The sequence below is a fragment of the Chelmon rostratus genome, chromosome 14 (genome assembly GCF_017976325.1).
Source record: "Chelmon rostratus isolate fCheRos1 chromosome 14, fCheRos1.pri, whole genome shotgun sequence".
Classification (NCBI taxonomy): Eukaryota; Metazoa; Chordata; class Actinopteri; order Chaetodontiformes; family Chaetodontidae; genus Chelmon; species Chelmon rostratus.
In genome coordinates this window covers 11,682,905-11,696,629 of record NC_055671.1, presented here as the reverse complement: position 1 = coordinate 11,696,629, position 13,725 = coordinate 11,682,905, and the positions used below count along the sequence as shown (strand labels likewise).

Sequence of the window (13,725 nt, the reverse complement as noted above, 5' to 3'; positions counted from 1 at the left end):
CAGTGTTTGATTTGAAAGTGGAGACATAATGAATGCTATCTCAGCACATATAAATGAAGAGCACATAGTAAAGCTGACTGCGCTCTGTGTTTCATGTCACTGACAGTGATCTGTCTCTGCTGCGGGTGGTAAAATGGCGGAGTTTAGTATGTATTCACACATCTCACTGTAAACCCTTTACACTGTGGGCACCTTTCAAAGAGCCTTCCCTTCACGAGCTCGGCTTCCAGACGCTCCAGAGTAAGCCGCACATGCACTGGGCCTATTTTGTCCAGTTTGATCCTCAGTTAAAATTGAATTTGATTAATATTTTCAAACAAGGATAACTTCAAAGGCACAGCACCGTTATACAGGTCAGCATTATGAGTGAGCTGAGACTTTGAGCGCGGGATGTGCGTGTTAATCAAAGCATGTTATGGTAATTCTGCAATTTTGGAGAACAAATGCCTCATTCCAAAAGTGTGTAGTGTAGCATTATTCCCCAGATTCCAGAGAATTAATCAAGCGCATTGCAGCAACATTTGTTCTTACAACTATTACCCTCCCACTGACAGCTTCCAAGCAGCTGCTGCAGATGGGCTGTCTCTTTGATTCCTTCAGAAATAAGCCACACTCGCGAGATCCCTCACCTGACAGATCTTCTTCCTTGCTTGTAATCAAGCTGTAAGCTAATCAGTTAAAGTAGTCAAAACAAGCACATTTAAAATTCATAATGAGTCTTTGGCACAAACTATAATTCCCCCCAATGATAGCGCTCACTAAATGATGATGGTTTTAAATCATTTAAGCAGATAATTCTTGCAATTTAAAAATTTGGCTCCATTTTCATAAAATCCATTAAGAAGCCACCCATCATCGCATCTGTAGAATCATGCTCTTCACAGGTCACTGGTGTAGCATACGTACAGTTAAACTGATCACGAAGACGGTTAATGTGCATGCAGAGAGGTGCACATGCTCTGCCTAGTGTCTGCATACAGTGCATGATGATACAATGCCATCTGCTGGCAGAGAGGGCAATTTCTAGGGCAGATATCTGACAAGATAAAGGATATACAGCCTTGCTTTTAATAAGCCGCGTTCAATATATCTTCTTTGCTATTTGCATAATTATTTCTCTGCATATTTTACTTTGCCTGAGTGCAGGCGTGCAGCGTTTGAAATGGCTAGAAATGTCTCTCCTGCAGGTCGGTCACTGAACTAGTTTACACAAAGACAACACACACACGAACACACCTCACTTCTCTCCAAGCACTCACACATCGATGAATGCACACGCACACGACTCACCTTGATCAGAGAAAAATAAGGTAATCCATTCAACATAATGGGCTGTTGCTTAGGCTCAGAGTGTGTGCAGCGTGTTGTAAATATGTTGGAACAGTAAACGTGGCCCTTTTTTCTGTATAGCTATTAAATCAGCATCTCAGATCAATAGATGCAGACTGTGGGTTATTGATTTTCCTATTGTGCACGCTTAGATGTTGAAATGCATTTGAGAGCTCATAAACAGTTGTTGCAGTGGGTCCCTTTCATCTCAGGTGAGGCATGAATACAATATAATGACTAATATGGCTGCTATGCAAATCATTGAACATTAACAGTTTCATTTTAGAAGAATCCAGAAATTATGCAAACATGAGGGGTGGAAACAAGCTTTCAGCCGGCACTCGATTATACTGATAACTTTTATAAGCATTCACAAGCCTCCTCTATATTGGATGATCTATATCAGAGGGAGCCGTTCACCTCTCCAGTGGCAATAGCTTTTATCTGTTTCTCACACCGCTGTAGTCTGAACCAAAACTTAAATTGCCTGTCTCTCACTATCAGGTGAGAGCGACAATCTACATCATAAATTCCAACATTACTGCGGCAGGACCTAAAGTACCACTCCATTTCACAAGAGTGCAGAACACCAGAAAATCAAATCTGTTGATACAGAGGAAGATCTGCCTTTGACATTCATCTGCCTTTTAATCAATGGAATTATGGGCGCTCACTTAAATACCCCTTAGTTCATAAAAATGTATTTGATGGATGCTCTTGTCTCGTCTGGAGTGCGTTCATTACAGTGCCTTTTCTTGTTGAAGGATTTTAGACACGCTGTACATTCATCCAGTCTACTCATTCTGCGTTTTATGGCACATCTGGCCCAGGATGCCTCCTACAATTAAAATCTTCACGCTATCACAAAGCAAGATAACAAGTGTCTGTTGATGTGGGATGAGTCGTCAGATTCAGCCATTTATTACATTCAAAGGATTTGTCATGAAAAACGGAAATCTGCTGATTTAATTTACTTATAAAGAATACGTTCCACTACATCGGCTCTCCGAAAATGAGAAGAACTGGCTGCGACAAGCTGTAACTCTGACATGTCTCAATGTTTAAGCATAAACAAGCCCTTTTAAGAGCTGACAGTCTCGTCTCATACTCATCTATTGATCAGATATCAGGCTTAGCTTGAAATTAATCTCAGCGCCGCCACAGCGTGATTATCCAGCAACAAAATCGCATTTTTCTCCTGAGAGTGAGCACTGCTTCTCTCACCACTGATAACTGCTGATTGCACTTGAACTGTGCCCAATTATGAGCTATGTGAAAAAATTAGTCACAGGCAAATGAATGACAGACTCACTGGCTGACTACTGTATGTCAAATTTAGCCACATTTGATTACAACATCATCGCACTGCAATAAGAAGAGAATGTGTAATTTAAATAGTTACTAAAATGTGGATTTCATGAGTCTAGAGCAAAAAGATCCAATTATATTCAACAGTGCAACACAGTGAAATCTCATTCTTGTACTTATCGTTGTAACGATGCTCATGAGTAGTTTAAAGCAACAGTAAACAAGGAGAATTGTGGGTCAGAATAAATGAATTATGTTGTGTTTCACAAGGGAATAGAGCAAGAGGCATATGATTATACCACAGTGCATGTTCTCTAAATCATGGTACTGTAAATAATCATAGGAGACACTTACTGAGATTACAGTCTATCCTGATACAATCTGGTGAGAGAGAGAGTGAGATGGTGAGATTAAAAGAAAAATAGAACAGCACAAAAGAGGAGAATATTTCACATCCTTCAAGGTACATTCTGCAGACACTTCAGTGCTTTTCAGAGCCCACCATCCGGGGACAGCCTCGAGAGTCTAAACCGCCACTTTCCTCCCTGTGGTGTACATAATGTTAAAAAAAGGAACAGCGAGTGAAAGGAGAACCTCAGCATGTGTCTGGCACTGCTGGGAGTACAATAGACCAGATCAAAGTTGGGATCAATAAGAGTTTTATTGACCATAAAAGTAGAGGTGCACCGGTATTATTTTTAGCAGCGGTATCGCCTTTGATGCGGCTGCTTACATTCGGCTTCTGCAAATGAAATTGACTGTTTCAGATACCCCGACTGATGGTTTTACCGACACGGTAACAGAGCAAACATGCACCACGGTGAGGAAAAATGTCTGAGGCTGGTATAAAACATGGAACCTGTGCTAGATTTGAAGGTTTGAACATGTGAAACTGAATAGACTTAAAGCCATCACACAAAGAAACATCATGAATTTACTGCAAAGAACAGGTGAGAGTGGTGACTGAACAGAAGCACTTAAGTTATGGCTGTTGTCTCTTGTTCATTATATTCTATGCTTGTGGGTTATTAGAATGTTTGTGCATGCATACATAAGTGATGCACAAATGAATGTGATTAATACAATTCACTGAGAAGGAGAAGGTCATGAATGTGCAGTTCAACAAGTTTAGGGGTATGATGCTTACTCCTCTGATTGGTTCAGAAGCATTTAACCGACTGTACCAATGCACCTCTACACAAAAGCCCAAACCTCGATCTGCCTTCACTCTTAAACTCAAACTACCGGGCTCATGGTAATATACTTTCAAAGTACAGAGGAAAAGGGCGATTTGCACACCTGCAGCCACAATGAACCTTACACCATGGAAAGAAATGGCACAAATGTGATGCTTTGCTAACATTTTCTCATGTCTATGGCAGCTAACATCTTCTTAATCCATCTGCAATGTTCACACATTTGGCCTCAAAATGGACCCACTGACTCATCATTTGCATGTCTGAATAATAAAACCAATTTATCCTGCTTTATGTGAATATATTGGTGCAAGTCATGTGGCTGAGGTGTGCTCTCAAGCTGTCAACCATCACAGAGCAGTGGATACAGACAGCCAGAGACCAGAGTGACTTTCTGCTGCAGGTGTGCAGGTGTGTGTGTATGTGTGTGTGTGTGCGCGCACGTCCATCACTGGCACCCACTGTTCAGTGAAGCGAGTCTAAACTGGACAGGCCGGTAAATGCGGGGGGAGGGAACTACAGCGGTCACATTTATGGCGCGAGTGTGGTGATATCTCAGCGTAATGATGGATCTGGTCTCTGACTGCCTTCTCCTTGAACTGCAGACAAGCCATTGAAGGGCTGAAAGAGCCGAGACGGTCAGATGGGACCTGACCACTGGATGAACTGAGAGAGAGAGAGAGAGAGAGGGAGGGAGGGGGAGAGAGACAGAGAGAGGCAGAACACACACACCTGCAGTTGCTTAAAAAGTCATTAGAGCCCTTGAGTTACTTCATAAATAATTTCTTTAAAACATTTTTGAAAGATTGATTTTAGATTGTTGATACTGCATTTTTGATATATTTCGCTCAGTTGTTCAGCTTTGTATTTCTTATGTTTCACCCTTGGAATAAAAACTCATAATTTTTCTTGGTAGCCAGATGGTTAAGGAGCATACCATATAACCATGGTTGCTCTTGGAACAATTCCAGCAGGGGACCTTTGTTGCATGTCAAACCCCTCTCCCTCTCTCTCCCCATTTTACCTCTGCACTATAAGCTTTCCAATAAAGGCAAACATTTGCTTTTCTATTCCATTTCAAAGTAAAGTTGAAAAGTCTGGTGTCTGGGCGCCCTGGTGGTCTACGCTCTTAAGTCACTATAGAACCACCGTGTCCACAGTAAACCCTGATGACTTAAAGTTAACGTTTTGGGGAATACGGTGCACAGTCAGATGAGAGGATCAATACCACAGTCGCACCCGTCTGTTCAATATGAAGCTGCAGCCAGTGGCCGGCTAACAGAAACCAAAGTGTAAATACAACGCATGTTCCCCTGTAAAATGGCTCAGGGGAACATGTGTCAGGCTATTTCATGGCTCTGTGCAGTTGCCAGGGAAACAGCAAAGTTACTGTGCCTGGCCAAGGGATAGTCAGACACATAAGACCCCTTAAAACTGCAAACAGTCGTTCTCTTACTGCAGTTGTATGTGCAGGTGAAACAAATGAGACGGGTGGATTTTGTTATCATCTGTTTCCCCTGCTGGTCGTAGCACTTATAGTTCATGGACAGACATGACGATGATATCGATCTTTGCATCTAACTCTCCAACAGCGAGTGAGTAAACATATTCATTTGCCCCAAAGGGTCAAACTATACATCCAACTGATGTGATGAATGAAACAATTAGTTTATATGAAAACTGTTCCATTATGACATCTAAAACTTTTAGTCATTTTGTTATCACTTTGATTTGAAACTGACCACTCATAATTCACCCCACTAATGCCCAGTTTAATAGAACTACACTGGATAAATCTGACACAGGTCTCTGGAAAAATTGTGAATAATTTCCTGCAGCATGCAGCAGAATCAGGGGATGTGCTCATTCTTTTTTTAAGCAACTGCAGTTATTGTGTGTGAAGATGCGTATGGGAAAGTCTGAGACAAACTAATGCCATGAGAAGTCTAGCTAGGTGACCAGCTCCAGCTTGGTAAAAGGTCAACTGGTATTAAATGCTCGCATTTCCTGCAGCAGCTTTACCCAGGTTCACAGTGAGTTTCACTCTGCCTCCGTCCAGCTCCAGACGCAGGGTGTCCGCTGACTGCTGAGAGGTGGTGGCCATCAGCAGCCCAAAGGCCCTCTGGGACATGAAGCGGAGGGACACGTCCTCGGCCTCTGTGTGTATCGTCCTCGGCAGCACCACCTTCAGATACATGCTGCCGTCATAGCTCACCATGGTGGCCTCTGGAAGAGGAGAGCAGACATTGGCAGACACTGAACCGGTGGGAATCACAACGCAAAATTAAAAACACAAAGTGGCATTTACGGAAGGCAACGTGAATTCTATTCCATCTTATCTCAGGTGCTTCAGTGCTATAATGTTAGATTGCAGTTTTCATCAGTCGCACCAGATGGCAGAAAAAGCCTGGAGCATACGAAGACAGCGGCAAGACTGCAGCAGCAATCAAATTTCTGAAGGATTTATACCCATCATAGTGCAATACAAGGGGGATTTTCATATATCCTCATGCTATTAGCTGCCAATGGAGCTGTGCAATTTGGCCTTTCTGTGAGAAAACCATCTGCATAGTAAATGCAGAATGATTAAGGCTGGATCCTCTGCAGCACTGCATTTTTAATGAAACACTCATAGTACTGGGTACCTCATGATACTGACAACCCATTAATGAATCACTATAGTGTAAGAAAATACTGCAATTTACTTTTGAATGGCTTAAATGGAAAATTTCTTTTGTCCTTTCACTGTCAACTAGACTGCTGTGTGGACGTGCACTGCAATTTTCAGTGGAGAGCGCGACTCTCATTATACACGTAGATGTAGACCTGTGGACGATCATGCTGCAGTTGCAAATGAAATTATTATTGTTTGCGAGGCCTGGGCAGTAAGGCCTGCTAATGAATATCCTTTGTATCTACAGTCTTCACATCAGTGCAGGCACTTTCCAGCCACTACATACCTAAGTTAATAAATAAAATACCGGCCAAAGTGTGTTAAAAGCTTTGCAGCAGCATTTTTTAGTCACTTACAGTATCCTCACTACCGTCCTTCTCAGAAACTCTTACCCTTCTCACAGCTGGGACCAAGGTAGCCGGTGCCGTTGCAGTCACAAATGTGGCGGTTCCAGCCTTCTCTGCAGTGTCCGCCGTTGGCACATGTGTCTCTGGCACACCTGATGTGAGTCTCTCTGGTGCACAAGCTGCTGACACCTGTGGCGCCCTGAACCTCCGCCAGCCGCCACAGGTTCCGGCTCTGTCCGTCAATGAAGAGGTCCCTCACGCAGCCCACGTAGCCGAGGCTGAGGGATGCCGTCCACACCTCGGGGGGGAGCATGAGGGCTTGGCGATCCTCAGGTAAACCTCCAAGATACATGTCCCCATCTAGGTCAAGGATCTCACTGCCTTCATTAGCAGAAAAGGGGACGCTCTGGCTGTTCACGGAGATAAAGCCTGTAGGGCAAGCAGTGAGTCAACTTGTACTCATACAATGCTTTTGCTGGAGAAAACGAAGACAGGTGTGTGTGGGTTGCGCTAAGTGAGAAGTGAGAACAAACTGCGAGATTGAGGAAGTGGGCACTCATCTCTGCTTGTCTTAAAAGGGGGGGGGGGGTCAAGAAACTGTACAGCCAGTCCTTGGGAAGTGATTTGGTGAGCAGTAGCTAAAACTTGCTCTGGAAAAGTGAAGAATTATAAATGACTAATCTTACTCTGCTCAGGAAGGAAGGAAATGTATTTATAGAAATGTGAAGGAGGAAATAGAGAAGGAATAGTGTGCATTCTTTTTTTTCTTCCTTCTCCTAATAAGGCAGACATTTGGATTGTACTAATAAGGGCCGATTTGAGGTGGGTGACTGTATAATCTTGTGAAATAGTTTAACACAGACTTCAAAATGTCATACATAGATTACAGCAACTAAAAATATCACTGTAATTAAAACCTAATGCGCACGCCTGTTTCACTGCAGTGAATAAAAAGCTACAGCGTGCTAATATGACGGTATCCATGATGGCATATGGCGATTTCACAGCTTGGAACCTTTTTTCTTCTCCACAGCCAAAACTGGAGAAACACACTAACCGAAGCAGACAGACGGCTTCCCCCGCCTTCACAAACACACATAATTCTCTTACCGTTGCGCCCTTTCCTCTGGAAGTCCACGTGGCACCACTCGCCATCATCCAGCCGCTTGCTACTGGCTTTCATCTTGATGCTGCCAGAGCCCATATCCATGACCAGGTAGAGAAATCCGTCGAGCAGCTCTATGGCGAAGAAGTCGGCCCTGGGCTTCCTGTCAGGCTGAGCGCCCTGCAGGCTGCCGTGGCTGAACAGCAGCAGGCCGCTGGGCTCTGTGGTGCGGAAGTCAAAAGATATGGCGCCCGTCTTCTTTGTGTTCCACCTGGGCAATGTCAAGTAGGCAGACGGCGTGTCGAAGGTAACCGGCTCCAGGGCTTCCACGTTCTCGCAGCTGAATATCAGGTCACCATGGATACTGATCTTAGGGTCTCGCTGTTCAGCCAGTCGTGACAGTTCCAGTCTAAACTCATTATTCTTGTAGACCACCTAATAAATGAGAGAGATGTCGTGGTGAGATGACAGCGGGAGAGAGCAATAAATTCAGTGCAAAGGCTGAATATTACTCATCAATAAATAGTGGAATCGATATGACACAGCAGCATTCACAAGGACATCAGAATCACAGCATCAGAAAACACGCTGAATCATCCCTGAACCCAGACTTGATTTCCTTTAATGATGTACATGTGGAAGCACTTGATGCATTAATAATAATAATAATAATAAAAACAAATCAATCATGTTTGGTCTCACTGAGACTGTTTCCGTGCAGAGATAGAGGAAGCATGTAGAACTGAACGCATTGTATTATACTGGTTGGTACTGACTGTCAGACCAGAGACTGTTCCTCACCACACGCCAAGTTTTTGATCTGGATGTTTCACAATTTCCTCCTTCTTCAACTACAAAACCGTTGTGAGGAAAGAAGAAGAAGGCAGCGAGGGCTGGAAAGCTTGTGAAAAATGCATTTAGATTAAGACGCAAACGCAAACATTTAAATTTGAGGCATTCTGCTGACTCACCCTGGAAACATACAATGGGTCTGACAGGAGAATAATCTTAAAATTCGGAGCAGAGGAATCACAGACAGAGCACCTACACAATGGCAAGCAATCATGCGTGCTTATACTAAGTAAACTGAAAAAGATCAAGTCCGAGCAGAGCTGGTGGGCGGGAGAGAGGTGGACTCGATCCTTTGCAAGCACAACATACAATTTATCACTTAAAGAGGTACATTTAGTAAATGTAAGAGGGCATAAACTTTTCATTGCTGAGCTCATGATGCAGAAGCAGCTGAACAATGACAGGCTGCAGTGACTGTACAACTGGCCTCCCTCTGTCGTTGAGAAATGTCTGGATATTGATTTGATGTGTTAGATAAATCACATGGAACAAAAAGAAATAGAAAAAGATATTTGCTTCCATTAAATATGAGATATTTCCCTGTTTAAACTGAAAGCATTCTGCCATATAATGCCCATGCAGACTTCTCCTTCTTCGTGCTCTTATTGTGTTATTTCCTGCTTTCATTTTGGGTTCATCAATATGCACAGCAGGAGACAACAATCCTTGTCTCATTTTGTATCAGTTGTAAGTCACCCAGAGCCCACTGTTATCTGCCACACTGCTCTGCAACCAGTCACTGCCTGAGGTGACACACCACACTGCGCAGAGGACTAACAGCCGAGCTGAGAGGCAATCTGAGCCAATATCACACTTCACACTGCCTCAGTGTGGCTAATTAAGCAGTGAAATCAGATGGTGGAGCTGACCATCGAGAAATGGGCGTAACAGGCAATTTCTAAATGGGAAGACGGTCAGTCGAGACAGGCGCTTATACAAAGTGGGACCAGTGTGTTAGCAGTCACATTGGGACAAATGGTTCACAACTTGAAACACCACATCTAACAAAAAAATAAAAAAAATAATTAAAAAATGCTTAGATGGCTCCAATATGGCACACTGTGACCTCTGCAGGGCTATTATATAAGCCAAAGGACAATACAGGAAGTGGAATCCTATTTCACCAATTCAGACGCCTGTTGTATGTGACAAGGATTACCAAGCATCCCAAAACACAAGAATAAAGCTCTTCCAGCGCCGATTGACAAAGCCCTCATGTCTTTTATGCTCAAGCGGTGAAGAATAACAGCAGTCTGAGCATGAAGACCTTCTCTGCTGCTAACAGCCATGTGAGCGCATTCTTCACAACCAAATTGGGTCCAATGTTTGAAGCATTTAAGTAAAGCAGCCTAATGATGCGGTGCGGGATATCCCGTGGGCACGCATACTACAGACCAGTGAGCAGGTGACTTCAAAGGCAGATTCATCTCTCCCTGCTAGTTGTAGCAGTCGAGACATGTGTCTGAGAGCGGCCATTATTTTTCTTGCTCCTGATGAACCTGATGGCCTCTACCCAGCAGCACTCACATCTATTATCATGTAACGTCTGGAGAGATTAGTCACGGCCCAGACTCACCTACATTCAATACAATAAGACAGATATCCCGCTAAATATACCCAGTGCTTATACAATACATGTTTTAGTCACTGCTCATTTTCTTTCCCACATGAATTAAGATGAATATTTATGTGTAAATGCTTTGCATTCACCGCAGAGCTTTGTTCCTCCACTCCATCACCAAACTCAGAGCCGTGGCTTGGCCTGACCTGTCTCTGAACTTGGCTCCTGGATTTCCCGGCAGGCTGATCCCACTTGATCAGCTCTGCCTCTGTCGCCGCTCACCCTCATTACTGCCACTTTTTTGGGTTTGTCATCCCATCTTCATGACTCTTTATCCCGTCATACTCTCCCCGCATGCCCACACTACATCCGTGTGACTATGCACAGCGGTAGTAGGTCTAAACACCACCACCAGCCACACCGCCCACAGAGCGGAGGTTGCAATACTGGCAGCGGTGCTGGGACAATAACCTGTACATAAATAACATCTCATTTTCATTTGAGTGTATTCCCGCTGCAGAGTAGTTATGCAGACACTCAGTTTAAAAACCATTCAGTGAACGCTTGAGTGCTTTAAAATGCTAATGTTATATACTTTATTAATGAATGCTGCCAGTTCTTTGACAAACACATTCATTTTAAATGTGTGCGTACTGCTGTTTAATGGATAAAATTACATATCTGTAGAGTGTGAGGACTTTCAGATTCAAAATGTAAAGAAGCAAAAACATAAAAGAAGTAGAAGCCTAGAACATACAACATGTGAGAGGATCTCTGAGGCTATACTTTGGCACTGTAGTGCTTTGAGCAAGATGCTGATACCAGCATGCTATCATGCTCACAATGGCTATGCTAACAATGCTGATGTTTAACAGGTAATGTTTGCCAGGTTCACTATCTTAGTTTAGCCTATTAGCATGCTTACATTCATTCATAGCACAAAACACAAAGTACAGCCGAGGCTGTATGTCATTAGTTTCGCAGGTATCTGCTCATAAACCAAAGCAGTGATCACCTGATTTTGACCTGATCATGGTATGATGTAAAAAACAGTAGATTGCTCCAGTTATTGCAATTCATCCTCTTGGGATGGGATGCAGTAAATTTCATAGCGACCCATCAAATAGTTGTTGAGACATTTCCTTCAAAACTACAAATGTCAACTACTGAATATGCCATAATACCAAAGTCTGCGCGATGCATCCTCTGAGGAAACACGAATGTCTGTCAAAATTTCATGGCAATCACATCCACTGGTTGTTGAGCCAAGTCTGGACCAAAGCGGCGGACGACAGACTGGCCAGCCAACACTGCCGTCCTTACAGCCCAGCGCAGCTACAAATCCTCTATGCAAAGAATTTGTCTCTGTAACCTCTTTATCTACGTGTCATGGGACTACACTTTGAAACACAGATTACTTGTTGTGGACACAAACACAGCCGTGTGAAGATTTCAGCTCTCTGACATAAATACTGCTTTGTGGTTTGGACTTGGCAAGCGAAACCCCAATAAGAAAATTCCAAACTGACAAGAAAGATCTTTTTAAGTTGGTTCTGGCGGCGCGCTGAAGTCAAGAACACAGTAGCCTATCCAAAAAGATTCAAAGAAGTAATCAATCTACTTTTAACAAGATAACACAGCAGACTTTATAATCTGCCAAGCTCTCACTCTCACACAGCAGGAAGCTGCTGTTAGTAGCTTAGTCAGGTTATTTCTACTCTATTTGCCTTGTGCATTTTGTGCATCCCATATCTAAGTGATGCGTCTGTTCTGTCCTTGGTGCATTGTACTCCCAGCTGAGTCCCATGCTGCTGGATTTAATGGGGATGAAGAGCAAAGCCTAATAGCTGTTTATAAGCATTTATGGAATAAATGGTCTTATATCCTTTGACGTAAGTGTCTCTGGCAGAAGAAAACTCCATTGTTTGTGTTGGGTATTGACCCCTAGAAAATATTTATGCACCCAGCAGCCACCCTGACGCTTATGTTACCTTCCACTTCACTGTTTTAATTTAAACTACTGTCTGTTTTAGTTGTCTCCCCTCCTAATCCTTGCTTGGCTTTGAATGCACGCGGCATTTCATTTGCTTTTTATGAGATTGCTCACTTCATTAAAAATTTGCGAGACCAGGCAGAAAGTGGGCATTAACCCATAATTCGCTGCTTTGTCTATACTCTTTCGAATGCTAGGGACACGATCTTAACTCTCTTGCTTGAGATAATTAATGTGACAGACACAGGTCAGACTTAAAAAGCTTCAAAAATGTGGATGTAGCGATGAAAACTAAGTTCAGACTGCATTTCAGAAAGAAACATGAGAAGATGCATCTGTTTCTTATGTATATTAGCTCCATCAAAGGGATTCCCGCTGGAATCCGTAAATGCATATGCTCCGCACAGCGCAGCCTCTCAGGTGAATGCTTCTCCTTCAAATACCCTACAGCAGGAGAATCGATATGAATGCGAGGGGTGATTTTCTATAAGCAGGACATGCTCTGCTATAGGAAGGGGGTAGCGCTGTCCAAGAAGGGTTGGATAATATTTCCAGTCCTCTGCTGGGACCGAGGTCAAGCCGCACTCACATCTTTCAGGCAGCCCATGAAGTTGTTGCTGACCGGGGAGCCTGGCAGGTCGGCTGTGTTTAGGCTCCCTCCGATGTAGAAGAGATCATCGGAGCCCAGCATGGTGTAGTCCTCCTGAGTGTAGCCGGTGGTGGTGAGAATCCCGTCCACCAAGATCGTCACCTGGAGGCGCCATCGGGGGAAGGAGGGTATGAGGGAAATAAATAACAAGACACAGAGAGATTTGGAGTCAAACAGAAAGAACTGGCCTAATTATTTCACGCTTCATTTCTTCATTCTGGTTGAGCTTGTCTTAATGTTGGATCTTGAAGGCAATTACAAGAACAGCTTTGAAGGGTTCACTAATCTCAGCTGATCCCTGTTTCTGATATATTAGCAGGATTGCAGTGGAGTCAATATACCATAAATATTGGTTCCAATGATATTTTGGCTCCAAAACAATATGAACGCTACTGTATACTCAATTAATTTGAGATTAAAGATATGAAGATAGGAAGCTGTGCGACTTGTATATTGGCAGCAACAAAACAAGATTATTCTCATATCGGTTTCATCAGTACACAGAGACAAAGGAAATGAATTACTGAACAGGGCTATAGGAGAAAAAAAAATTAGATGCCTGTTGCCATGACAATAAGCCTACAGTTAACATGCAAGCTTGCACAGACGTAACAGCTCCCACTTTGCGGAAGTGAAAACAATTAGGATCTCTCTGTGGGTGAAAGGTTTTCAATTTTCAGGAAAATATAGAATGAAAAGCTACAACTCCAA

At 43.2% G+C, this 13,725-nt stretch overlaps 1 protein-coding gene across 1 annotated transcript in view; it reads right to left on the bottom strand.

Annotated features, from left to right (window-relative positions):
- The window catches only part of nrxn2a (neurexin 2a), an 89,748-nt gene that overhangs the window by 57,644 nt on the left and 18,379 nt on the right, over positions 1 to 13,725 (bottom strand). The window contains exons 6-10 of the mRNA XM_041951566.1: positions 12,955 to 13,116; positions 7,965 to 8,394; positions 6,900 to 7,283; positions 5,856 to 6,059; positions 2,992 to 3,018 (exon numbers count right to left, since the gene is read on the bottom strand). Of these exons, the coding sequence (XP_041807500.1) occupies positions 2,992 to 3,018; positions 5,856 to 6,059; positions 6,900 to 7,283; positions 7,965 to 8,394; positions 12,955 to 13,116 (1,207 nt within the window). The remainder of the gene's footprint in view (positions 1 to 2,991; positions 3,019 to 5,855; positions 6,060 to 6,899; positions 7,284 to 7,964; positions 8,395 to 12,954; positions 13,117 to 13,725) is intronic.